Source organism: Rhinoraja longicauda, chromosome 6 (assembly GCF_053455715.1).
Source record: "Rhinoraja longicauda isolate Sanriku21f chromosome 6, sRhiLon1.1, whole genome shotgun sequence".
NCBI classification, from domain to species: Eukaryota; Metazoa; Chordata; class Chondrichthyes; order Rajiformes; family Arhynchobatidae; genus Rhinoraja; species Rhinoraja longicauda.
This window is the reverse complement of record NC_135958.1, coordinates 13739774-13766070: the sequence shown is the minus strand read 5'-3', so window position 1 is coordinate 13766070 and position 26297 is coordinate 13739774. Positions and strand designations below refer to the sequence as shown.

The following is a 26297-nucleotide window of genomic DNA, read 5'->3' as shown; positions in this document are numbered from 1 at the left end:
GAGAAAAAAGACACGGGAAATTATTGTGAAGACAGCGCACTAAATTCCATTCGATTGACCTGATGGGTAATTTTAGAAGTGCCCTCGATTTGTCATTTATAATATTTGACTCTTCCAATAGTTCCATATTTTGATTAGAGGAGTGCAGCATCAGGTGTTCAGCAGGGAATGAATTATTTGCCTTGTATGTCAGACAATTTTTGAGAATCTTTAGACAGTGGGGATGGTGAATCTGTGGAATTTGTTGCCACAGAAGGCTGTGATTGAATGGAGGAGTAGACTTTAAATTGGGCCATTCGGCCCATCGTCTCCTATCACCTATGAACACGTGTCAAGTGATTTTTCATTTTTGCAGTCTAAAAAAAGTTGGTCCCACAAGATGCATTATTTATTTTGTCTCTAATTTGCAATAATTTTTCGTTTAAAAGAATGAACAATTTGTGCTAAACGTGCACGCGCACATTCTGTCAAGAGCCTGGATACTTTGATCATCACTGTTCCCTCTTTGTTCAGTGAAAAGTAAATACCAATGCATATTTAGAATTATTGCAAGTGATGCCCCAATACTCCTTCCCTAAGGGATAAAATGTGGATATGTTCCTTGCATTTGAAGCTAATGGGTTATTGCAAAGTAGTTATGATACTGTGACGGACAAATTGGGGCTGTTGAATGTTACATGAAAATTGCATTTAAATGTAAAGTATTTACATGTGTCCTCTCTCTTATCTGCAGTCTCCATTCGATGGCTCCCGGCTGGTCTTCCCGCCTGTTCCAGCATCACTCGTCGTAGCTTTATTTTATACTGCTTTCCACTTGGTTGCTCCAGGAGCAGTTGGCAAATCCATCTTTGTCGGAGGTCTTGGTGGTTATGTCATTTATGATATGATACATTATTATCTGCATTACGGATCTCCAAAGAAGGGCAGCTACCTTTATGGACTTAAAGCATACCATGTAAAGCATCATTTTGAACATCAAAAATTAGGTACAACATATTTCTTTTGACACGTTTGTTTTAATACTAACAAAATTCTAGAACCTGTAATTTATTGCTTTTACGCCAAACTTCAAGTGGAAGTTAGTAACCCTAAAATCTTTATTTATGAGCCGTGCTCTAGTTTATTAATGCAAACCTCTATTCGGGATTTGAGGCAATGCTCCATGTTAATGCTTTCATTATGTGAGGAACAGGTGGAGATGAGGTGGAGGCCAGTACGGCTGTATCTTGTTTTAAGCATCAAAGAAAATATCTGCTCTCACTGAAGAGCTAAGAAGTCGTCTGAGTGTGCTGTCTATTGTTCACTTTCTGTCCTGCCACCTCTCTGCTTCCTCCAGCCCCAACCTGCTCTCACTGCCAAAATATCATTCATTCACCAGGTTTGAAGCACTGAGAGGTAAACACCTCTCCCTCTCGCATTGTCGTTACTGGAAAACATTATTTTGGAACCCAGCATTGAATGCCAGCATTGAATGTGGCGGATTTTGGTGAAATATTCTTGTTTTCTCCTAATAATATCTTAATTCCAGTTTTGGATAATTCCATACTCAGCTCATGTGGGGAAAGATTACATGTAGGAATCTTTCTCTTAATTTTAGTGCAGGGTTCCTACCCATAACAAACTAACCTTTGTCTCGTGGGTGTAATGTATCTTGTTTTGGTAATCCATGCTGTTTTGAGTTGGGTAGCTTTTCACTAGTTTGGTATGTATTTCTTGAGGGGGAAACCTACTTTGAGTGAGTTTTTTGAGTAGATATTTCTGACGATTAAGTTATTTGTTTAGTTTATTGCCACGTGTACCGAGGTACAGTGAGTGAAAAGCTTTTGCGTGCTAACCAGTCTGTGGAAGACTATACATGATTACAATCATGTATTTACTTCAAGAGGACCAGAATCCAAAATTGGGATATAATGCTGAGGATCTAAGGCGCTGGTGCGGCAGCATTTGGAGTATCGTGAGCAATTTTGGGCACCACACATGAGGAAGATGTGTTGGCCCTGGAGAGGGTCCAGAGGAGGTTTACAAGAATGATCCCAGGAATGAGTGGGTTGAGCGTTTGATGGCACTGGGCCTGTACTCGCTGGAGAGTAGTAAAATGAGGATGACATAATTGAAACGTACCAAATAGTGAAAGGCTTGGATTGAGTGGATGTGGAGATGATGTTTCCACTAGTGGGAGAGTCTAGGACTAGAGGTCATAGCCTCAGAATTAAAGGACTTTTCTTTAGGAAGGAGATGAGCAGGAATTTATTTAGTCAGAGGGTGGTGAATCTGTAGAATTCTTTGCCACAGAAGGCTGTGTATGCCAAGTCAATGGATATTTTTAATGCAGAGAAAGAAAGATTCATGATTAGTACGGCTGTCAGGGGTTATGGGGAGAAGGCGGGAGATTGGGGCTAGAAGGGAGAGATAGATCAGCCATGATTGAATGGCAGAGTGGACTTGATGGGCCAAATCGCCTAATTTTGCTCTTATCACATGACCTTAATCAAACCGTTCACAGTGTACAGATACATGATAAAGGGAATAATGTTTAGTGAAAGGTAAAGTCCATTTAAAGATAATCTGAGGGTCGCCAATTATTTAGATAGTAGCTCAAGACAGCTCTTGTTGTTGATCGCATGCATCTGTGGCCTGTTTGTTTTTCATCCCTCTGGGATGTGCCTGGCCTGCCAGGCATATCCTCCTACTCTGAATCTCACAACTCCCACCTTTTGCCCCGGTTCTTGCTCTCTCACTGCACCCATTGGCCAGATAAACTTGTTAACAGTTTATCCCCATGGTCACCCCTGTTTAACCCCAGAGACATTCCCTGTGATGCAAAATGAAAGGTGTGTTGATGTGATCATCCGTGTTCTGACAAGAGCAGGGTACAATTTTCATTGACTTTCGCACTTAAAGTTTGGACAGCAATGGGGTGTGCTGGGAGAGAGAGACTCTATCCTTGTGTGTACCTGGTGGGCAAAGGATTGAAAAACAACTTTGACCAGCAGCTAGCTAAAAAAAAAAAATGGGGAACCGGTATTTTGAGTGAGGAATAAATTTTGTGATGAGGTGCTGAGTAATGGGTAAGTCTACTTGGATTTTATCTGGCTGCCTTTTGCGTTCCCTTGTGCTGCTAATGTATTCTGGCAAGCACTTCCAAAGTGTTGAGAGTTGTCTGATTTCCACTTCGCCCTCGCCAGCAAGTAGCCATTTTGTAGAAACAAGGAACTGCAGATACTGATTATCAACAGAGAAGAAGCAGGACAAAGCACGGCAGGTTATAGGTGCATTTACTATCTCAACTGTAGCAATGAATGTCTAACTGGTTGGGATGGGATAGATCATTAGACTACAATGTATGGAGTTTGTAACTTCTCCCCATGACCTATGTGGGTTTTCTCCGAGATCTTTGGCTTCCTCCCGCACTCCAAACACGTACAAGTTTGTAGGTTAATTGGCTTGGGATAAATGTAAATTGTCCCTGGTGTGTGTAGGGTAGTGTTGATGTGTGGGATCGATGGCCGGTGTAGACTTGGAGGACCAGCACACTGTATCTCTAAACTAAACTAATCGAAGGTATGAATATTCTGCTTCAATATTTCAAACCTGGGGAGAAATTCCAATTGAATTGGTCGGCTATTAATTGGAATAAATCAATTTATTATCAAGATTAATAAATGAGCCCATTCCATGAGTTGTTATCATTCTTCATGGATTAATTGGAAATTTGCCTGTTCTAATGCAGCATCTAAACTGTGTTCCTTTATTTATCTTTTCCCTTTTTAGGATTTGGAATTACTAGTAGGATGTGGGACTACCCATTTAAAACAGTAATTCCAGAAGAAACATTTGAGAAGAGTCACTGATGTCTACAATTGATCTTCAGATCCACACAATTAATGCCTCATCAATCAGCCAACCTCTTGAGAATCTCTATCCCATACTTTCCTACTTGTGGCGAGATTCGAGCCTTCAACCCGCCTCTTCAGCTACATGTAGGATTCCTTCCATGTCTGGAAAAGCTAAAAGCTTCACTGTTTTCTGAATCTGTCCAAAATTTTGTACCCCAATCTTTTTCTAACATAAGTGCCTGATCTCAGAACCGTATTGCCTGTTAATCAATATTTATTACTTAATTGTTAAATATATTTTTTTGGACCTTTGTCTATAAATCTTGTGAAAGCAGTTGTGTATTGTAGGAAGTATTAACACTAATGTTTGGGCTTTGAATTTTAAGCAGTTTGTGGTTAGCAAGCACACTGAAAAGGGGGAAAAAAATTAACCTGCACAAATTAATTATCATGAGTTTGCTAAGTGTTAATTCCCATATTAACAGATCTGATGAACAGTGAAAACCACAATCCAAAGTTTTTACTTATTTTATCGCCTAATGACTCAGAATTTATCTCTAATTTCCACACCTCAAAGCTTGCCTGCACAAAGAATTTCCTCTGGGTATAGTTAAGGTTTTTACAATTATGTTGCTTTATTCCCACATATGTGGTGTGGATTCCACATTATTTCCTGTTATGTAATCCCTTAAAAAAAGGCAGGGCTGGAACACTTCACTTATGCAATCAAATTACACAGATCCCACCAGCACTGGCAGGGCAGATGCCAAGTACTGTGCATGAATTCGCTTTACATATGACACTCCTGGCTACAATGCTTTGAGAGTAGCTGCTTTATTTGCACCAGTATTTAATAAGAACCTAGGCCATGAAGAATTTGCTCCTTCAGCCTTTTAGGGCATTGAATAAATTGTGCTTTTTCCCTGTTGCAAAACCTTCAACAAAAATGCAGTGAAACACTGAAGATCTTTCATTGTAATTTTGAATCTCTTATCTACAGGTAAGCGATTTGCTTTGAAAGAAATAGTTAGGTCATCGGCAGATCCACAGAACAGCAATTGGAGATTCGTTTCTCAAGGGTATTGCAGTGAAATTTGGTGGGAAGATGTTTCAACTAACTACAAATGGGGCAATTAGATGCTGAAGACATTCTTTGCCCTTTAAGTCTGCTGTTTTGCAACAGAGAGACTTAGCATTTTAACGGTAATTTTTTTCATTAGCTCAACCCCTTAAATTGTACTTTACAGTTTGTTTCTCTTAACACTCGGATCTTCTACGTTTTTTTGACACTGATTATATGGTATAAATGTAGCCTGGATGGTTTAGTTCCATAACTTTCTCGGACTGAATGCTGGCTTAACTATGCAGATGAAGAAATTTTAATTTCTATTTTACTGCAAAATGTTGATTCATTGTGAATGCTGAAGAGACTCTTTTCAAGGTGCAATGTAACTGTAAATAAAGGTCTGTATATTTTGAAAGTAGTTTTTATCCAAATTCTCTTCCCAAGAAATGTATTTGTAATTTCTCCAGTTTCAGCATTCTAATAAGGATATAGTTCTTTAACCAAATTTGGGAATTGGATGACGTTACTGTTTCAAGTCTCCCTAACTGGTGTATCGCCACTTATGCTGGTGGATACCTGTTGATCAAAACACAGTAGGAGTTTTTTTAGTCCAGAGATGTTGAAGTATGTACGGCATTATTTTTATACTCTGCTTATACATCAGTTTATCTTGCATATTTTTGTGCAGTGATTTTAGTTTAGAAATTAAATCCATGTTAATCCTTAGAATCAGTGGTACGATTTGAAAGTTTTTTTCCCCCCAACTTGAACCAGAACCCCAGATTTATGGTTTAATATCCTTTGCAAAGGAGTTGTCAGTTTTGGTGACCCTTGTCTGTTAATTGTTTGTGGCCCGGTTGAGCCATTAATTTGGTCGCCACCATTGATGCACCTAGTAGATGAAACACTAATTGAAGGGGAAAATTAAACGTAACAATTTAAAACTTAACGGTCTGTTCTGTCAACATAACTCTCTCCTTTCTCAATGCTGAACTTGGGAATAATGTTCCTCATGTGGAATGTCATGTAAAATGCAAATCTTAAACCTCTGTCCAATTGGCCATTGCTGAAATGTTTACTAGGCCTGGTGTTTTGAGAAAATTAGAACTTTTTTTATTGACAAACAATGATGAACTCGGCAACTGAGGGATATTGTAAAATGGTCTTGCTCGAATGCTCCTGTTGGGGACCTGTGAAACTACAATTTACTTTGCAGAGTGGAACCTACCCCTTGTACAGCATTGCCCAGGCAGTAGAATCTTGTGTAATGTTAATAAATTTACATCTGAAGCATTGTATCAATTTGCTTTTGATTGACTAAATGTTAATACATTTCTAGTTTATAAAATGAGCCAATTGGAGATCTATAAAGAATTTTGTTTCAGAATACGAATTTGTAACCATAAAATTAATATTTGATTTACTGAGCACTCTAAGTTGTCAGTTTGCAATTTATTTCTATTTAATAAACTTGCCTTTTCAAATGATCGTGGTAACTGGAAGCTGTAATCTGTGGCTGCCAGTTGAGGTTTTCAACTTCTACGGAAGGAGGAGTCAATTTGCCACTGAATAGATCTGTGTTGATCTTAAAGTGAGTATTGAATGTTGTATCTCCAGATTTCTCATGAAAAGTTGGGAAGATATGAAGTTGTGTTAAAAATTGAATTGCCAATGTACTGAGGGTGAAGGATCTCACCACATGTTCCAGACAGCTTCACAATCTGGGGGAAACTAGGTGTGCGTTCATAGTCATAGAGCATGAAAACGGGCCCTTCAGCCCAACTTGCCCACTCTGGTCAAGAAGCCCCATCTCATCTAGTCACACCTCCCTGCATTTGACCCATATCCTTCTAAATCTTTCCTATCCATGTACCTGTCCAAATATTTTTTAAACCTTGTGATCGTACCTGCCTCAACTACCACCTCTTGCGACTCGTTTCATGTACCCACTATCTTTAGCGTGGAAAAAGTTATCTCTTGGGTTCCTATTAAATCCTTTCCACCTCAACTTAAACCCGTGTCCTCTGGTTCCTTGATTCCCCTACTCTGGGTAAAGATTCTATGCATTTACCTTATCTATTCCCCTCATGGTCTTAAACACTTCTAAAATCATCCCTCATCCTCCTGTGCTCCAAGGAATAAAGTCCTATCCAGCACAACCTCTTCCTATAGCTCAGGCTCTCGGGTCCTGGCAACATCTTTGTAAATCTTCTCTGCATCCTTTCCAGTTTAGCATCTTTCCAATAACATGGTGACCAAAACTGAACACAATACTCCAAATGTGGTCTCACCAGTGCCTTTTACAATTGTAACATGACCTCCCAACTTCTATGCTCAGTACTCTGAAAGCCAAAATGCCAAAAGCTGCCTTGACCACCTTATCCACCTGTGGAGCCATTTCAAGGAACTATGTACCTGCACTCCTAGATCGTTCTGCTCTACATTTCTCAGGGCCCTGCCATTCATTCTGAAGGTCCTGCCCTGGTTTGACTTCTCAACATGAAATGCATCATATTTACCTGTATTAAACTCCATTAACTGTTCCTCAGCCCAACTGATCAAGACCCTGCTCCATTTTTTGATAACCAAATAATGGTGATGCATTGGATCCATGATGCTGATAGGGGTTTTTCCTTCTGGAAATATGCTGATAAACCATTGAGTGGAGTATATTAGAATTGAATGAGTTGGTGAAATCCCTGTGTTACAGGATACATGTGGATTAATCCAGATGGAGCTGCATAAATCTAGTAATGTGTATACTCTTAGGTTTGAGGATAAAATTATCTTCAGTTGCTCTGTAACAATGATTTATTTTCACCTTTGATCTATAGCCCAATTGTTTCCTGCAGTCCAATTGGGATATTTCCCATAATTTTTTAATGTACAAAAAGCAATGCTGTAGTAACTCAGTGGATCAGGCAGGATCTCTGGAGAACATGGATTGGCAACATTCCGGATTGGGATTCTTCATATTGATTTAGGCCCAACCCATAATGTTGCCTATCCATGTTCTCCAGAGATGCTGTCTGACCTGAGTTACTCCAGCACTTTTTTTGCAAACTAGCATCTTCAGTTCCTTGTGTTGACATTTAATGCACATTTGTTTCCCATTCACAGGTCCAAGAACATAGAAACATAGAAAATAGGTGCAGGAGTAGGCCATTCAGCCCTTCGAGCCTGCACCGCCACTCAATATGATCATGGCTGATCATCCAGCTCAGTAACCTGTACCTGCCTTCTCTCCATACCTCCTGATCCTTTTAGCCACAAGGGCCACATCTAACTCCCTCTTAAATATAGCCAATGAACTGGCCTCAACTACCTTCTGTGGCAGAGAATTCCACAGACTCACCACTCTCTGTGAAGAAATGTTTTCTCATCTTGGTCCTAAAAGACTTCCCCCTTATCCTTAAGCTGTGACCCCTGGTTCTGGACTTCCCCAATATCGGGAACAATCTTCCCGCATCTAGCCTCTCCAACCCCTTAAGAATTTTATATGTTTCTATAAGATCCCCCCTCAGTCTTCTAAATTCCAGCGAGTACAAGCCTAGTAGTCTATGCAATCTTTTTTCATATGAAAGTCCTGCCATCCCAGGGATCAATCTGGTGAACCTTCTCTGTACTCTCTCTAAGGCTAGAATGTATTTCCTCAGATTAGGAGACCAAAACTGTACACAATACTCCAGGTGCGGTCTCACCAAAGCCCTGTACAACTGCAGCAGAACCTCCCTGCTCCTATACTCAAATCCTCTTACTATGAATGCTAACATACCATTTACTTTCTTCACTGCCTGCTGCACCTGCACGCTTGCTTTCAATGACTGGTGCACCATGACACCCAGGTCACGTTGCATCTCCCCTTTTCCTAATTGGCCACCATTCAGGTAATACTCTGCTTTCCTGTTCTTGCCGCCAACGTTTGCTTGCTCTTGGATTATGGCATGGTGTCTTAAGCTTTCCTTTATAGGTTAGACACACTTTTTGCAACTTCAAACCAAATGCTGAAAAGACTTGATGGCACCACCTATGGAAAAAGGATGGTTATATTTTTGGTCTGGCATCCTTGTCAAACATTTGTTTGCCTGATCCACTGAGTGTTTCCAGCATTGTTTTATTTCACATTTCAGGCATCTTCATTTTTATTACTTTCATATCATAGAACATCAAAGAGTGCAGCACAAAATCATGCCCTTCAGCCCACAATGTCTGTGCTGATCATGATGCCAAGACCATTACGTATCTACCTTCACATAACCTTTATCCCATCATTCTCTGCATGTCCAAATGCCTATCATATCTGCTTCCCTGACAGTGTTCCAGCAACAAATACTTGTCCCGCACATCTCCTTTAAACTTTGCCCCCCTCACCTATGCCCTCTCGTATTTGATTTTGCCATTCTGGGTTCGTTCGCTCGTGTGTCAGACGACATTCTGCCATCGCTTTGCCATAGCCAGTGCCACATCTGTGCCTCTGCAGAGATTGTCCGCAGTGCATGCCTCTCTGCCGCAAATCAGTAGGTGGGCCATTGTCTGTACCTCTCCACGAAGCCCCACTTCAGGTTGAGTCCGCAACATCCCCTCCAGTGCGGAGGTGGTTTAGGGCTTTCCAGGTAGTATAAGGCAGGTGGTGTCCTGGTGTCATCTGTTGTTTGGTTTTGGTACCTGGCACGGTTGGCTCTAGTTCCATGATGCTGTTCCGAAGTGTTTCTTGGCATGTTGGTGATTGTGCAAGGGGTGACGGGGATCTGTCTCCGCATTGAAGCGTTCTACTGCAGCTGCTCGATCACGTCTTCGAGATATTTCGTCGATGCCAGACAGCTTGTTCAGATGTTCGACCTTTGTTGGCTTCAGGCATCCAGTAATTTTCCTGCAGACAGTGTTGAATGCAGAGTCCACCATGCATGCATGTTTAGAGTGGCTCCAGACGGGGCTTGCATATTCTGTCACTGAGAAACAGAGTGCCAGCCAGGGCTGCAGTGTGGGTGGTTGTTGGGTCTCTTCCAAATGAGCTGTTTGCCAGTTTTTCGATGCCAGATTACGCATTCTGGGTAAAAGATTCTAACTACTCTATGACACGTTATTTTATATTATTCTATCGGGTCTCCCTGCAACCATAGGAATTCCAGAGAAACCAATCCAAGTCTATCCAACCTCTCCCTGTGGCTAATGCCCCCTATTCCAGGCATCATACTGGTAAACCACCTCTGCACTTTTCCAAAGCCTCCACATCCTTCCTACAAATGGGCGACCAGAATACACAATGCTTAAAATGCAGCCTAACCAAAGTCTTATAAAGCTGCCTTTATCCTGGAGTATTGTTTCCAGATTCAATGCTTGGGACCTTCCACATCCTGATTTGATGGCAACAAGAGTGGGCTGTTAAAGTGGCCTATTAAAATATTTTCATCCCCCACCATGGCATTTTAGCAATAGTGGTATGAAGGAGACCTTTTCTATCCAGTGCTTTTAACACTCTACATCTCCTGCAGAGTGTAGATGAGAGGGAGTGCTGTCATCCAAGTGACTAAATGTCTGGAGTTTGATGTTCAGTAAATGTTGCAGCAAGCACCTGCACAATCCTGACTGATTCTCATTTCTTTTTAAGTTTGTGTTGTTCTGAAAACCGAAAGTGAACTCGGTACAGTCTTATGATGGAGAAAGTAGTGCACTGACATTGGCACAAGTCTATGCACAAGCATTGGGTGTGCATGAATGGAGGGAGAATTATTTTCTAAATGGGCTAATGAAGGAATAGTGTAAATAAACAAGTGGTTGATGGTTAGCACTGACTCAGTGTGCTGCAGGGCCTGTTTCTGAGCATATGACGAATGTGTACTGCATAAGTTCCCTTCATCCATATTCTCTGACAGCTGTGGAACTGGCACCACCCAAACAGGCATTTTTAACGTCCTGAAACATTCCTTTGTCCATGCTCTCCAGAGATGTTGTCTGACCTGCTGAATTACTCCAGCACTGTCTTTCTTTTGAAACAATTAGTTTGTTTCCACTTCTCCCAAGCCATCACCTACTTCATCCAACACATTCACATACATGTAGAAACAAAAGAACCACAGATGCTGGTTCATACCAGTGACACAAAGTGTCTGGAGTAACTCTGCAGGTCTGGCAACATCTCTGGAGGGAAAGGAGGGATGGCATTTCAGGTCAGGACCCTTCCTTGGATTTTCATAGAAGTCTGAAGAAGGGTTCTGACCCAAATTGTCGCCCATTCTTTTTCCACTGATGCTGCCTGATCCGCTGAGTTACTCCAGGACTTTGTATCGCCATTTGCGTTTATAACCAACAAGCATTGACAAGAAAAATCAAGGTTATTTTTCTTAAATTATTTGCACCCATTTGGGGGTAGGGCAGAGGGATGTCACCGGGACGAAGGTGGGTGTTAGTTTATCTCGTGGTGCACAATGTTCAGGCAGAAACAGCTGACGTGAGCTCTTGGTCTCCCGTGATTCAATTTATGCTCGTGTTTGTGTCCCCAAAGAAATGTGTTTTTGTATAAATGTATTTTCCTCTTGCGTGTTCTGGAGGCTGCACATGCGTGTTTAACATCCGCACTTATCTTTCCTCTATTCTGCTTGCAACTCAAGCGCTTTGCATTTGGAGATGAGCATAATGCTATTTTGTTGACATTACCTAGTACTGTACATGCTTGCTTGCATTTAGCAAATTCACCCCTGCCCCTGGGGTCGGTCATGGTCATGTTTTATTTCGAGGAAAGATGATAATAATGTTTGTTTGAGAGAGGTGGGAAGGGGATGATGTTTGTTCAGGTTATGTTGCCAAGGAGACTAATCATGCTGTCACCATTTGCACTCCCTCTCAGCAACATCTGAGCCAGCACTGCCATGAAGTGTTGTTTTGCACAATGCAAACAAATCAGTGCAGTACACAGTAGAGTCTATCACATTAGCAATGTTAAACCTTTAAAGTTTTCTGATAGATTTATCCAGTTTTCAAGGTTAACATTTGTGTGCTTATGACTACCATTCCAAAACATAGGGTTGGGGGTGTTTTTACAGCAATATATGGCATAATTAAGGGGAATTAACAGCCTTGAAGAGACGTGGAGATGATGTTTCTACTGGTGGGAGAGTCTAGGACCAGGGGGCACAGCCTCAGAATAAAAGGACGTACCTTTAGAACAGATGAGGAGGAATTTCTTTAGCCAGAGGGTGGTGCATCTGTGGAATTCATTGGCACAGGTGGCTGTGGAGGCCAAATTGATGGGTATTTTTAAAGCAGAGATTGACAGATTCTTGATTAGTATGGGTGTTAAAGTTTATATGGAAAAGGCAGGAGAACGGAGTTGAGGGAAAGATAGATCAGCCATGATTGAATGGTGGAGTAGACTTAATGGGCCAAATGGCCTCATTCTGTCCCTAAGATTGAGCTTTAAATCCATCAGCTCTCAAAGTTGAAGTGCAGACACTTTGACCCATCGTATGTGTTGACCATGAACTACCAACTTCCTCTAATAGGAGGAGAAGAACAATGGAGCACCCAGCGTGGGGGGACCGCCGTGAGGGGGGAGGGGAAGAACAATGGAGGACCCAACGTGGGGGGACTGCTGTGAGGGGGGAGGGGAAGAACAATGGAGGACCCAGTGTGGGGGGGGGGGGGGGGGAGAACAATGGAGGACCCAGTGTGGGGGGGGGGGGGGGAGAACAATGGAGGACCCAGTGTGGGGGGGGAGGGGAAGAACAATGGAGGACCCAGCGTGGGGGAAGGGGATGAACAATGGAGGAACCGTCGCGAGGGAGGTGGGGGGAGAACAATGGACAATGAGGGGGGGGGGAACAAAGCACAATGTGGTCACGGTGCGGAGGGGGGGGGGGCAAAATGGGAAACTGTTGGTGGGGGGGGGGGGGCAGACAAAAGTCAGAGCCAGCTTGCTTTGTAACTTCACAAGCTGCCACACATACAACCACCATCCATACTTTTGATACACACACACACACACACACTCATTTGCACTTAGTCTCACACAAGTATCAATGTTGTTTACTGCTTTTAAAGTTGCCTCAGTTCTAGTTCAGTTTAGAGATACAGCATGGAAACAGGCCTTTCTGCCTATGTCTGTGCTGACCAGAGATCCCCGTACACTAAAACTATCCTACATATACTAGGAACAATTTACAATTTTACCAAGCCAATTAGCCTGCAAACCTGTACGTCTTTGGAGAGTGGGAGGAAACTGGAGCACCCAGAGAAAACCCAAGCAGGTCAGGGGATAATGTCCAAATCACTGCTGCGCTACAGTGCCTTCTGTGTTCTGCCATGTTGCCATCAAATACCAACTACTCCATCCTCCCCCCATAATACTATAGGGCAGCACAGCGAATGAAGCAGCTACCTCATGGCTTCCAGGTTTGATCCTGATATCTGATATGTGGAATTTGCACGTTCTCCCTGTGACCACATGGTTTTTGCCCTGGTGCTCCTATTTCCCTTCCCAAAAGGGTGTGGGTTAATTGTCCACATAAATAGCCCCGATAGGCAGGGGGGTTATTGATGGGAAAGTGGGGAGCATTATGTGGATTGGGTTAGGATAGTATAGCCATGGATGCTTGATGGTCCAAGGATTGGGTGGGCAAAAGGGCCCGTTTCTGTGCGATATCCCCTTGGTTATACTTAAATAAGGAGATATCGCACAGAAACTGGCCCAGTCTCTTTGGAAATCTTCAAGATGGTTGGCAAGTGCTGTTGAATTGAGTCAGGAACCTGTGCCATGAGTAGCTTGGCGAAGTTACTGTTGATATTTGCATTAGAAAACCAGACTACTTGCAAAGTTCTCTGCACAACGGGTAACAACCACTGCCACGGTTACATCGGGCAGTGCTCATGCAGGCTGGATAAAGCGGAGGTGTGATGTACCATTGATCTCTTCCTCTGAATGTCCCAAACCACTGAGATGGACTGAGTACTTTTGTGAAGTCGTCATCGTCATCCAGCACCGAAGCAGGCCCTTCAGCCCAACTTGCTCATGCCGACCAAGATGCCCCATCTACACGAGTCCCGTTTGATCCCCATCCCTCTAATCCTTTCTTATCCATGTTCCAGTGATAAGTTGGACAATTACAGTTCTTTACCCAGTGCAATCCTATTGCTAGCTTTATCCAATGAACATGTAATCTCAACTATCTTAGGGTCGGCATGGTGGCGCAGAGTTGCTGCCTTAAAGCTCCAGAGACTCCGGTTCAATCCTGACCACAGGTGCTGTCTGTACGGAGTTTGTATGTTCTCCCCATGACCACGTGGATTTCCTCGGGTGCTCCAGTTTCCTCACACACTCCAAAGACATACAGATTTGCAGGTTAATTGGCTTCAGAAAAAATGGTAAATTGTCCCTAGTGTATAGGATAGTGCGAGTGTATGGGGATTGCTGGTCAGCACGGACTCAGTGGGCTGAAGGGCCTGTTTCTGCACTGTATCGGAAGGAGTTACTCGATTATAACTCCAAAATAAATTAACCGAAAATAGTGCAATCCCTCATTGCCATTTGGAAATTACCCAGAAAACGAACCTGCTGAATCTTTTCAAAGTATGATCCTCTACAATACTCCCATGATGATGGGTTTCTTAATTCTACTTTAGATTTCAAGCTGGTGACTAAGTAACTTACTCATTCAAGAGGAGTCCTGCAGGTTAAACTGGTTCTGTGGAATGGCAGCTCTGGAAACAGCAGTTGTTCACGCCCGAGGTCGGCCGTGATGATGTGCAGAAAACACTAGAGTGAATTAATTTCGGAAAGATGTTTCCGCAAGTGAGCTCTGTGGGCTCTGCTGCCCGTTCCCTTCCGATATTGGACTCCCTGATTATCTTTGCGTAGGAAGGAACTGCAGATGCTTGTTTACACCGACGATAGAGACAAAATGCTGGAGTAACTCAGCAGGTCAGGCAGCATCTCTGGACACAAGGAATATGTGGCGTTTCGGGTCGAGACCCTTCTTCAGACTGAGAGTCGGGGAGAGGGAAACCACAATGGCGAATTGACTCTGCATTAAGTTGCTTGATATCAGTTGGGATGATGCAGTAAAACTCCAACAACCTGGCATGTTGAATTCACTTGTTTTAGATGTTGCAGTATTATAATCTGCCAGTGAATGCATTAAGTATAAAGATAGCATATGACCAGGGCACAATTAGTTTAAAGGGAGAGTAGGAATAAAGTCATTGATTGCAAACGTCACCCAGTGATCTCGATGCCAAGCCAGGGTTCCAACCTGAAATATCTCCTGTTTCTTTTCTCCAAAGATGCTGCCTGACCCACTGAGTTGCTCCAGCACTTTGTATCTATCTTCGGTATAAACCAGCATCAGCAGTTTCTTCCAACACATTTCATCTGCTCCACTGCAAAATCTCCTCAAGGTATGCCTACTTTGAAGAAGTTATCGTTCTCTCTCTGACAGAGGTTCTGCAACAATTTATTTATTGATCATCAGGCCCTAGAGACTTATTTATCTTCATACATTTTAAGACATCCAGCAATTCCTCTACTGTAATACAGACCACCTTCAAGACATCCCCATTAACATTCCTGAGTTTCCTAAATGTCATGTCTTTCTCCATGGTAAAAAAACAGGAGAACTATTCATTGAGGATCTCGCCAATCTCCTCCATACATGGATGCCCATTGTACTTTGAAGGCCGCTATTCCCTCCCTGGTTACTTTTTCCTTAATATAAAATCTCTTTGGATTCTACTTAATATTCTCTGCCAAAGCTTTCTCATGCTCACCTTTTGCCCTTCTGATATCTTTCCCTTGTACGTCTCTGGGGATTCAGTTCCTAAGTCAGCTATACCTGACCCATGCACTCTCCTTTCTGGACAGAGCCTCTGTCTCTTGTCAGCCAGGGTTCCTTACTCCTGCCTGCCTCTCCCTTCACTCTGACAGGACCATGCAGATTTTGAACTCTACCTCGCTGTTAAAAGCCTCCGACTTGCTCATGGCCCTTTTTAAACAGCCCATTTTAATCAACTTTTGCAAGCTCCTCTCTAAAACTGTCAAAATTTGCCTTGCCTTAATTTAGAAGTTTTTTCTTCAGAACACTTTGTTTTGTCTAAATGATAATTCTATCTCTGTTTTACCCAATCCTCTATCACTGCTCATGTTATCTCAACCCCACAACTTTATGTAACAATCTTCTATGTGGTACCCTTTCCTCTAATTAAAAAAAATCCGACTTAATCCACATCTGCCGGTTCCCTTTATCTACCTTGCTAATTACAACCTCATAAAATTCTTCAATTTATCAAACATGATTTTCCTTTCATAAGGAAGATCTACTCTGTCTAATCATGCTGTGATTTCCTAACAACTTCCAACATTCTTAATAGACTCCAGCTTTTTGCAACAACTGATGTCAGTCCAGTGTTCTGGGCTTTCATTCCTTAATTCTGATTAATTTGAACACAGCAAGACAAACAAAGCAGATGATATCAAAAAGTATCTCATTCACTTGTGCTGAAAGGTTCACCAACTAGCCGATTACCTAGCGATCAATCTATTACCTCCCAGGCTCTGTCCTGCCCATCCTCTCTTCCAGCTTTCTTTCAACCCCCACCCCCACAATCAGTCTGAAGAAGGGTTCTGACCTGTCCTGCACGGTGGCGCAGCGGTTGAGTTGCTGCCTTGCCAGAGACCCAGGTTCAATCCCAACTATGGGTGCTTGTCTGTACGGAGTTTATACATTCTCCCCTTGACCTACATGAATTTTCTCCCAGATCTTCAGTTTCCTCCCATACTCCAAAGACGTACAGGTTTGTAGGTTAATTGACTTGGTATAAAATGTTAAATTGTCCCTAGTGCGTGTAGGATATTGTTAAAGTGTGGGGAACGCTGGTTGGGCGGACTCGGTGGGCCAAAGGATCTGTTTCCATGCTGTATCTCTAAACTAAATTAAACATCACTAATTCTCCACAAATGCTACCTGACCCGTTGAGTTACTTCAGCACATGGTGACTTTTCACCGACTTTGAGTTGGTCTTTGGAGCCCATTGGCCCCATCAACACCTGAAGTGCTAATGGATGCCTGAAGTGGCCATTGTCAGTGGTGGAACCGATCTCATGAAAGACCCCTCAAGAGTCTGGGGTCATTTGCAACAGTGTGAAGGTGAGAAATATGCAGCAATGTGGTACTAACAACAAACTTGTGTTCATCATTGCTGAGGATGTTGTGGTCCATTGACAAGCAGCAATGGCATCGTGAGGCATACTTATCAGCAGCCTGAGAGGCTAGTGCATTTACAAACGAGACGAGCAGGAGTCTCCTAGGCCACACCAGGAAATTCATTGCCTTAAGGTTGCTGGTCACTGCTGCTGATAACCTTGCAAAAGATAACCCAATTTCAAGGGAAGTTGAAGAATTCTTGCATTTGTGTATGTTGATAACAATTGGAGGTATGTAAATGGTAAAGGATGAATCAATTCAATGGCACCTGATTTGATGAAGGTGGTAACTGTAAGGCAGTAGGACTCTTTGTGCAACAAAAGCTTTTCATTGTGCCGCGATACATGTGACAATAAACTAAGACAGACACAAGATGCTGGAGTAACTCAGCGGGCCAGACAACGCATACATGGTAATGTAGATACAGCATTCAATAAAACAACAAATGCAAAACAGTAGAATGGTTCAAAGATTGTAGTGCAATCTGAAGTAGTGCAAAAAATAAGTGCACAGTGGTGTAGCTGATGAGCTGCTGTCTCACAGCCCCAGGGACTCAGATTCAATTCTCACCTCGGGAGCTATCTGTGAACTGTTTGCACATTCTCCCTGTGACCGATTGGGTTTCCTTCAGGTGCATTAGTTTCCTCCCATATCCCAAAGGCAAGTTTGTAGGTTAATTGGCCTCTGGTTACCCTTGGTGTGTAGGGAGTGAATGAGAAAGTGGGGCAACAGGTGATCGATGGTCAGCATGGATACAGTGGGCTGAAGGGCCTGGTTCCATGCTGTATCTTGAAACAAAATGAATAATTTAATAAGGTAGAGTCAAAAGTGGCACCACCTCTAGGAAGTTGAGTGTGAAAGCGGTGATTGGTTCAGGAGGCTGATTGCAGAGGGGAGGAAGCTGTTCTTAAACCTGCATGTTTGAGCTTTCTAACTCCTGTATCTTCTCCGAAAAGTAGTGGGGAGAAAAGGGATGTCCAGGGAAGACAGGCATCCATGCTGATACTTCCTTGCCTTCCCGATACAATGCACCATGGAGATGGACTGGATGGAGGGAGGTGACGAGCTTGTGATGGACTGAGCTCCATTCACCACTCTCTGTAGGTTCAGGCGGTCAACAGCAGACCAGTTGCCCTATCGGGCTGAGATGCATCCTGTCAGAATAGTTTCTATAGCGCATCTGTAGAAGTTTGAGAGAATTCTCATGGATGTGCGTAATTTTCTCGGTTGCCTAATAAAGTAAATATACTGATGCACTTTCTTGATCACCACGCCAGCGTGACGTCACCAGGGCAGATTACTGGCGATATGGATGCCGAGGAACTTGTAGCTGCCAACCATCTCTACAGTAACTCTGCTGATGAGGATAGGGCTGTGTTTTCTGGGCCTAGAGTTGTTCTGGGCACTGTGACAGTTCCAATGAGATGGTGGGGTATGTGGTTACATCTGGCATGGTCTCTGTTGTCAGTGCGGGCATCTCTATCAGAGTACGTGGTGTAACAGTATATACAATCGTCCCCCTTATAGTACTATCGGTGTATATCAAGATAGATTACCCAATCCACCAGATGTACCTGGGATTAGAATGAATATAATGAATATGAAGCAATATCATGTTGCAAACAAGGGCAATTCATACAAAACAGCACTTGTGTTTGGAAGCAGATATTCGGAAAAATGGTGAAGACCTTTGTAAAACAGTGACATTTAGTTAACACTTATTGCCAAAGGGTAGAAATTTGAGCTGACAGCAGTGTCTATGTTTTGTTTTAAAAGATGCAACATGGAAACAGGCCTTCAGTCCACCGAGTCTACACTAAACATTGATCACCCGTTCACACTACTTCCATGCTATCCAACTTTTGCATCCACTAGCTGCACACAAGGGGCAATTTACAGAGGCTACTGAACCTACAAACCCACACATCTTTGGGATGCGGCAGTAAACACGAGCACCTGGAGGAAACCACACAGTCACAGGGCAAACATGCAAACTTCCTCCTCCCCCCCTCCTCCCACACACACACACACACACACACACACACAGCACCTGAGGTCAGGATTGAACCCGGGTCTCTGGCGCTGCGGGTTTTCTGCTTGATTGGGTAATGACTTGTCAAGGTCAAGAAGCTTGGACAAAGTCTGAGATACATGCAACCCGAGGACTTGTGCATCAAAACAAGATATTTTACTGCCATATGTACCTACAGTAAGTACAGTGAAATGCTTTGTTTGTACATACAACCTGATAAAATCATACAGCAGACCTCACCTAGGCAGTACACAAGTGTTGCCACGTTTTGGCACCACAACGATAGAATCCCATTCAGGATAGACTACCCCAAAAGTTGCCAGACAAGAGAGAATGTAACAAGTAATGAAGAAGATGAACAAATAGAGTGGCGTGCATTGGTCTGAATGGTTGTTAATTTTATGTTTGGATGTGATGTATAAAGGGCTCGTGAGTTGTTCCTCTGGGAATGAATCCCTAGTGGTTCCAGACATTGTGTCTTTCCCACTGATGGAGAGACTGCTTGAGCTTTCACCAAAATACCTTGCTTTGAATGTTGGTGTAAAATATTTCACAGTCACATTTTAAGGCAGAATTTAAATATTTCTGGTTATTTAGAGCTTCAACGTGCCTATTATAAATGTAAAATTATTTTGTTAGTGCACAATGGTATCAGGTGCTGATTAAATGCTTGTAGAATAGGAATATTGCCTCAATGTGATCAATAAGATTTAGGGAGTTTTTCCATTGTATTAACCAGTGTGCATCAATTGTAAGCTTGCTTCTATTGACAGGTATGTTTCAGCTGATCTAATTCCAAAAGAATTTGCAGCCCAGTCACCTGTACTCCACCTTCCCTCTCCTCACCCTCCACCCCAGCTGCATTCCATTCACCTGAACAGGTGAACGTATTTCACATGAATGTAAGAGTTGGCTCTGGTGCTGTTTTTCTGTTGACTCATTGAGAAGCATAGTTTCTGCACTCTGTATCTTTCCCTTTGCTCTACCTACTGTACTGGAGTTTGGCCTGATTGTATTTATTTATAATATTATCTGCTTTGATTAGATAACATGCAAATGCAGCTTTTCACTGTACTTTGGTACACGTGACATTAATAAACCTAAACTTAAAAGTTATGGACAGAGGAAACCCAATCCTACTAATCTCCGGTATTTATTCACAAAATGCTGGAGTAACTCAGCAGGTCAGGCAGCATCTCGGGAGAGAAGGAATGGGTGACGTTTCGGGTCGAGACTCTTCTTCAGACCTACTATTCTCCTCTCCCTTCCCCGAGTTACATCCAAACGCAAATATCAAATTGCATGTAACGTGTGGTGAATCTCTGGATTTCTCCACCCTAGTGATAGTAGAGGTTGGATCATTGGGAATACTTAAAGAGGAAGTAGATTTTGGAAGTACATTTGTGACGGTCCAGGAATTGAGGATGAAGGATATTTGTATGGAAGAGGAGTAGCCCACGACAAATCAGCCATGATCATGTTGAATGGCAGGGTGGGCTTAAGGGGTCTATGGTCCGCTCCTGCTCATTTTTTAATGTTCTTGTGACCATCTCAGGTCTGGGTTAAAGTCATGCATTGACTGAGCACCTGGAACCATGAATGTGAATTTGAAAGGTGGGAATGTGAAGTGCCATGGGATTGATTCACTGTGAGAACCCACTGAATCCACATATTCATCTCGACGACAGTGGAGGCCAAGTCATTAGGCATTTGTAAAGCAGAGATAGATGGGTTCTTGATTAGTAAGGGTGTCAAAGGTAATGTGGAGAGGGCAGGAGAATGGGGATGAGGGGAAAAAATTATTGAATGGCAGAGCACACTCAATGGGCCGAATGGCCTAATTCTGTTCCTATGACATGATCTTATGATTATGGTCTTGTGTGACTCTTAGTGATGTGTCCATGTCTTTTTCCTCCTCCTTCCCTCTCTGCTATTATCCAATTGAGTGAGAGCATGCGACCTGCTTCTATTCTCATTGATCTAGTCATTGACAGAGAATCACCAAAGTTGAGGTGCGATGATGGTGCAGCAGTCTCGACCCGAAACGGCACCCATTCCTTCTATCCAGAGAAGCTGCCTGTCCCCTGAGTTACTCCAGCATTTTGTTTCTATCTCCACAGTAGTTAGTGCCCACATCCAATGGCGCCCCCTGGCAGCTGTACCCTTCAGCTGCAGGTGTCTGTCAGAATCACACCGCACTCAGAATCTTCCTTTAATTCCATAAAAGGAAAGAAATCAAGGTATTGGGCACGATGAGGCAGTTTGTTTACGGTTGTTGCAAGTAAAAGAAACTCTCTTCGACTCTGAGGCTGCTCAGACTATCAAGCAGCCATTTATACTAATCCCATGTTACTCTGCCCACATTCATATTAATTCCCAAGATAGACACAAAATGGTGGGGTATCTCAGCAGGACAGGCAGTATCTCTGGGGAGAAGGAATGGGTGATTTTTCAGGTCGAGACCCTTCAGACTCTCTGGGTTGAAACGTGGTCGTAGAGTCGGAGAGCAGGAGGTATGTCTACGCTGAAAAAGTTCTCCTCTTTTCCTTCTTTCACATTAATTCCCCCAGATACTACCACTCTTCTATACACAGGGTATTTAACAATGATCGATTTGCCTCGAAACCCACACATCTTTGGGATGTGGGAGGAAATCGAAGCACCTATGCGGTCGCAGAGAGGACATGCAAACTCCACGTAGCTCCTGTGTGTTTCTGACTGGTGAATATGTGAGTCATAATTCCTCATGGATCACCTAATAGTATTCCCTGTGAAGCAATAAACTGGCAGCCCAAGAATTCCTGTGATTTAAAAAAAGCATTTCCTCCTTCATGATGACAAATCAGATTCCATCGAAATTTTCTTTCGAGAATGGATGTCCTTTTAAACAGTATTCAAAGAATTCTGCATCATCTGGGAATGTTCACCCCTGCAACACAATGGTTCATTAAGACAAATTCCACCCTGAGACTGTAATGTGATTGAGAAATCCGCAAAGTGTAAAATGCTGGTGATGTGCAGGGACACGACGAACAGACAATGCCTTATGTAACCCAGCAACAAAGATAACTCCAATCCATACTAATGATGCTATCCCAGTTAAACTATTGCACAGAGCAGTCCCTTGCTTAACTATCTTGTAATATGAATACAGAAATTAGGAGTGGGCCACCCAGCCCTTAAACCTGTTCCGTCACTCCCGAAGATCAGGGCTGATCCAGTTGTAACCTCATTATGTACCCTTGCATACGTGTACTAACCTAATATCCCTTGCTTATGAACTATCTATTTATCTATCTCCGCTTTGCATATGTTCAATATCTTGGCTTCCAGTATTCTTTAAAGAAAACTCACAACCGTGCGCTCTTCTCTACTTGGTGGAACTTGTCCTCAACCTCAACAACTTCTCTTTTGACACCTCTTACTTTCTTCAAGCGCATCTGTGGGGATTCACATGGGCCCCAACTATGCCTGCCTTTTTGTTGTTACGTCAAACAATCCTTGTTCCAGGCGTGCATTGGCACCATCCCCCGACTCCTTCTCCTCTACATCGATGACTGCATCAGGGCTGCCTCTGTCCAGAACTTGTTGATTTCATTAACTTTACCATGAATTTCCACCTTGTCCTCAAATTCATCTCTCTCACTTTCTTGATCTCTGTCTCCATTACAAGGGATAGACCATCACCCAATGTCCACTACAAGCACACCGACCCCACAGTTATCTGGACTATACCTCCTCCCACCCTGCATCTTGAAAAAATAAGTGAATACCCTACTCTCAATTTCTCCATCTTCGCCGCATCTGCTCCCGATATGAGGCTTTCCATTCTAGGACATCGAGATGTCCTCTTCAGTAGATGAGGTTTTTGCCTTCCTGTCATAGATGGATCCCTCATCTGCTTGTCCTGCAGTTCTGATCTGGCACCCCAACACCCCATATGGACCGAGGATAGAGTTCCCCTGGTCTTCACCTTTTACCTGATCAGCCTCCAACATCTAAATCAGCTTCTGCAGTTCCTTCCTACACATATCTTTCTCCTGCCATCTGCAACTTGAGCCTACCACCAGTCACATCTTCCCATCCCCATCCACAATCTGCAGACACCACTTCTTCCACAACTCCTTGGTTCACTCATTCATTCCCACTCAAACCAACCCCTTCCCAGGTACTTTCCCCTGCAACTGCAGATGTCACTCCAGTCCCGATGCCTGCTACCTCGCCTCCATCCAGTGACACCAGCAGTCCTTCCAGGTTAGGCAGAGGATCACGTGCACCTCCTCTAACCTCATCTACTACATCTGCTGTTCCCAATGTGGCCTCCATTACATCAGCGAGACCAAGCATAAACTTGGCGACTGTTTTGCTGAATATGCGGCCTGCGCACCAATGCCTACTGGATCCCCCAGTTGCTAAAAATGTTAACTCCTCTTCCCATTCCCATGCTGACCTTTCTGGCTTGGGCCTCCTCAATCGTCAGAGTAAGGTCGTGCGCAAACTGGAGGAACAGCACCTTGTATTCTGCATGGGTAGCTTACAACCCAATAGTACGAACGTTGAATTCTCCAATTTTAGGTAACTTACCAAAATCACTCCCCATCCTGTCTTTCCCCCCTCTCTCTTCCCTGTGCCCCATCTGGACTTGCACCCTTTTCTCTCCTCCCCTCTCCATCCACGTACATTCCTTCCTCTGCTTCACAATTCACACAGTCTGACCTATCCAAGTTCTCAGAGATGGACACAAAAAGCTGAAGTAACTCAGAGGGTCAGACAGTGTCTCTGGAGAAAAGGAATAGGTGACATTTTGGGTTGAGACCCAGAAGCTCTCAGTCTGTAAAAGGGCCTCAACCCGAAATGTCACCTATTTCTTTTCTCCAGAGATGCTGTCGAACCCGCTGAGTTACTCCAGCGTTTTCTGCCTATCTTTGGTTTAAATCATCACTTGCAGTTCCTTCCTACTCAAGTTCTCCGAGATGCTGCCTGACCTGCTGAGTTACTTCAATACTGTCTTTTTTTTGTAACCCAACATCTACAGTTCCTTGTTTTTACATAGAAGTATATTTGGTCCATTGATTTTGTGCCAGCTCACAGAGCAATCCTGCCTACTAACTAATTTCCCAGTAGTCTATTCTCGTGACATTCATAAAAAACTCTTCCAGATTCTATCAGTTACCTCCACACTTGGGGGCAATTTACATTGGCCAAATAACCTATCAACCTGAATATCTTTGGGATGTGTGTGGAAACTGGAGCACCCCGGATGAAACCCAAACTGTCACAGAGAGAATGTGCAAACTGCACGACCACAGCACCTGAGGTCAGGATTGAACCTAGGTCAATGTTACTATTCTCCTGGCTGCACACTGAGTATTAGCAATAATGTTTTCCCTTCTTAATTATTCTTTAAATATATGACTTGAATTCTTCACGGTGACTTTTTCCAAAACCATTGCCTTTGGTTTGACCTGTTGCGCTTTGAGTTTAGTTGGATTATGCATTCATACAGGCAAGTGCAGAGCATTACAACTTCCCTTACGTCTCAAAACTCGTCATAATCTTGATAATTGTTTCAAGAAGATGAAACCCATCACCTCCAGTTTATAATTTAGCTGAGATTCCTTGTCTCTGGAACCATTCTAGTGCATCTCTCCTGCACTCTCCCCAAAGAGCGTAAACCAGAGTGGCTCACAATATTAATTTGCGTTGTATCCAGTCTTATGTTGTGCATTTTATATATATATATTTATTTAAATCCTTGTGAGATACACTCTTGGTATCATCTACAATATCCACAGTGGCATGTGGAACCTTTGAAGTGTAGTCAGTGTTGCACAGCAGCCAGCTTCTGCATTGTGCAAGTCACCAAAGACTGCAATGAGATCGTGACAAGATAATTTGTATAGTGGTAATTGATATGAATTATACATGAATGTGTGTAATTTTGTGCCTGCTGTGCCATTATCTCAATCATCTGCAGATAAATGGACCCCAAAATATTCCCACAATCCTAATGTACACTGTGTTTCGGTCTGTCAGGGTATAATGTTAGAGGCACAGAGCTCAGGCAGTTAAGTGATGGCTCTGTTGTACTTCTGTGGTAAACGTAGACCATAACATCTCAAGTTAATTTTAAGAATCAAGAATTAAATGCCAAGAGTAAAATGCACATGCTTCGTTAGAGAAAGTTGAACAATAAAAAAAAATAGGATGGTGGCACTGGGTATTCTATTTTTGGAGTAGAGTATGTTCCACCAGACTCCCTTCGATTAATGTTTGGATGCAATCACAAAGTTTGTTGGATGCACTCAATTGGATTCCAGCAAGTTGTCAAACGTGATACAAAATACCAACAAGCTGTTCGTAATCCATCATGGTAACAATCAGAGGGAGACAGTCTTTTTGAGTCAAAAGCTTTTCCAGAACTGATAGCACGAAATAAAAGTCCTCTTAAATCTATGTATAACTGATTTACAGCAGTTTTAGTAAAGACAGTGGGTTCTAGGCCAGTTCTGTTGCATAATTTTAATTTGATGAGGCACAGGTTATCTCAAGGGGCCATTGCCTGACTGCCATCCTGGAAATGTTGGAAAGCTAATGATTCTGGAAAATCAGAAGCTGTAGTTGAGATTGGTTGTTAAAGTTGGTGATGGGAGGGAGGGGGGAGTGGGATATAACTTAATGAGCAGAAATACGAGGATTATTTTTAATATCTGCAGTTTTGTATTGTTATGTTTTCTTTGTAAGTGAAAGTAGTGATTTTCTTTTAATAATTGGGCAGCGAATCTAAACAAAATACCCAATATCTGCAGCGGGGAAGCATTAAAGCTTCCATTTGCAAAATTTCATTGGGTTATAAGTAATTTAAGATAAGTATTCAGAGAAGTATTTTATAAAGAGTTAAAATTGAGTCTTGTCATTTCAAGGTAATAAATATTAGATAATTATCAATAGTTGGCCATGAGTGTGATGCCGTAATACTGGAGGGTGGCTAATGTGCTTTTTATTAAGAAGGGTTGCACAAAAACCTGGGAAATATGGACTAGTAAACTGGACATCTGTGGTAGATATGTTACTGGATGGGATATGATGTATATGCATTTGGAAAAGTGGGTTGACTAGGGACTGTCGGCACAGCTTTGTGCGTGGGAGATTGTGAGTCATGAATTTTATTT

At 42.8% G+C, this 26297-nt stretch overlaps 1 protein-coding gene across 1 annotated transcript in view; it reads left to right on the top strand.

The window, feature by feature from the left end:
- fa2h (fatty acid 2-hydroxylase) overlaps positions 1-6315 on the top strand; it is an 85779-nt gene extending 79464 nt beyond the window's left edge. The window contains exons 6-7 of the mRNA XM_078400489.1: positions 734-986; positions 3772-6315. Coding sequence (XP_078256615.1) covers positions 734-986; positions 3772-3851 — 333 coding nt within the window. The 3' untranslated portion in view covers positions 3852-6315. The remainder of the gene's footprint in view (positions 1-733; positions 987-3771) is intronic.
- Positions 6316-26297: the final 19982 nt, after the last annotated feature.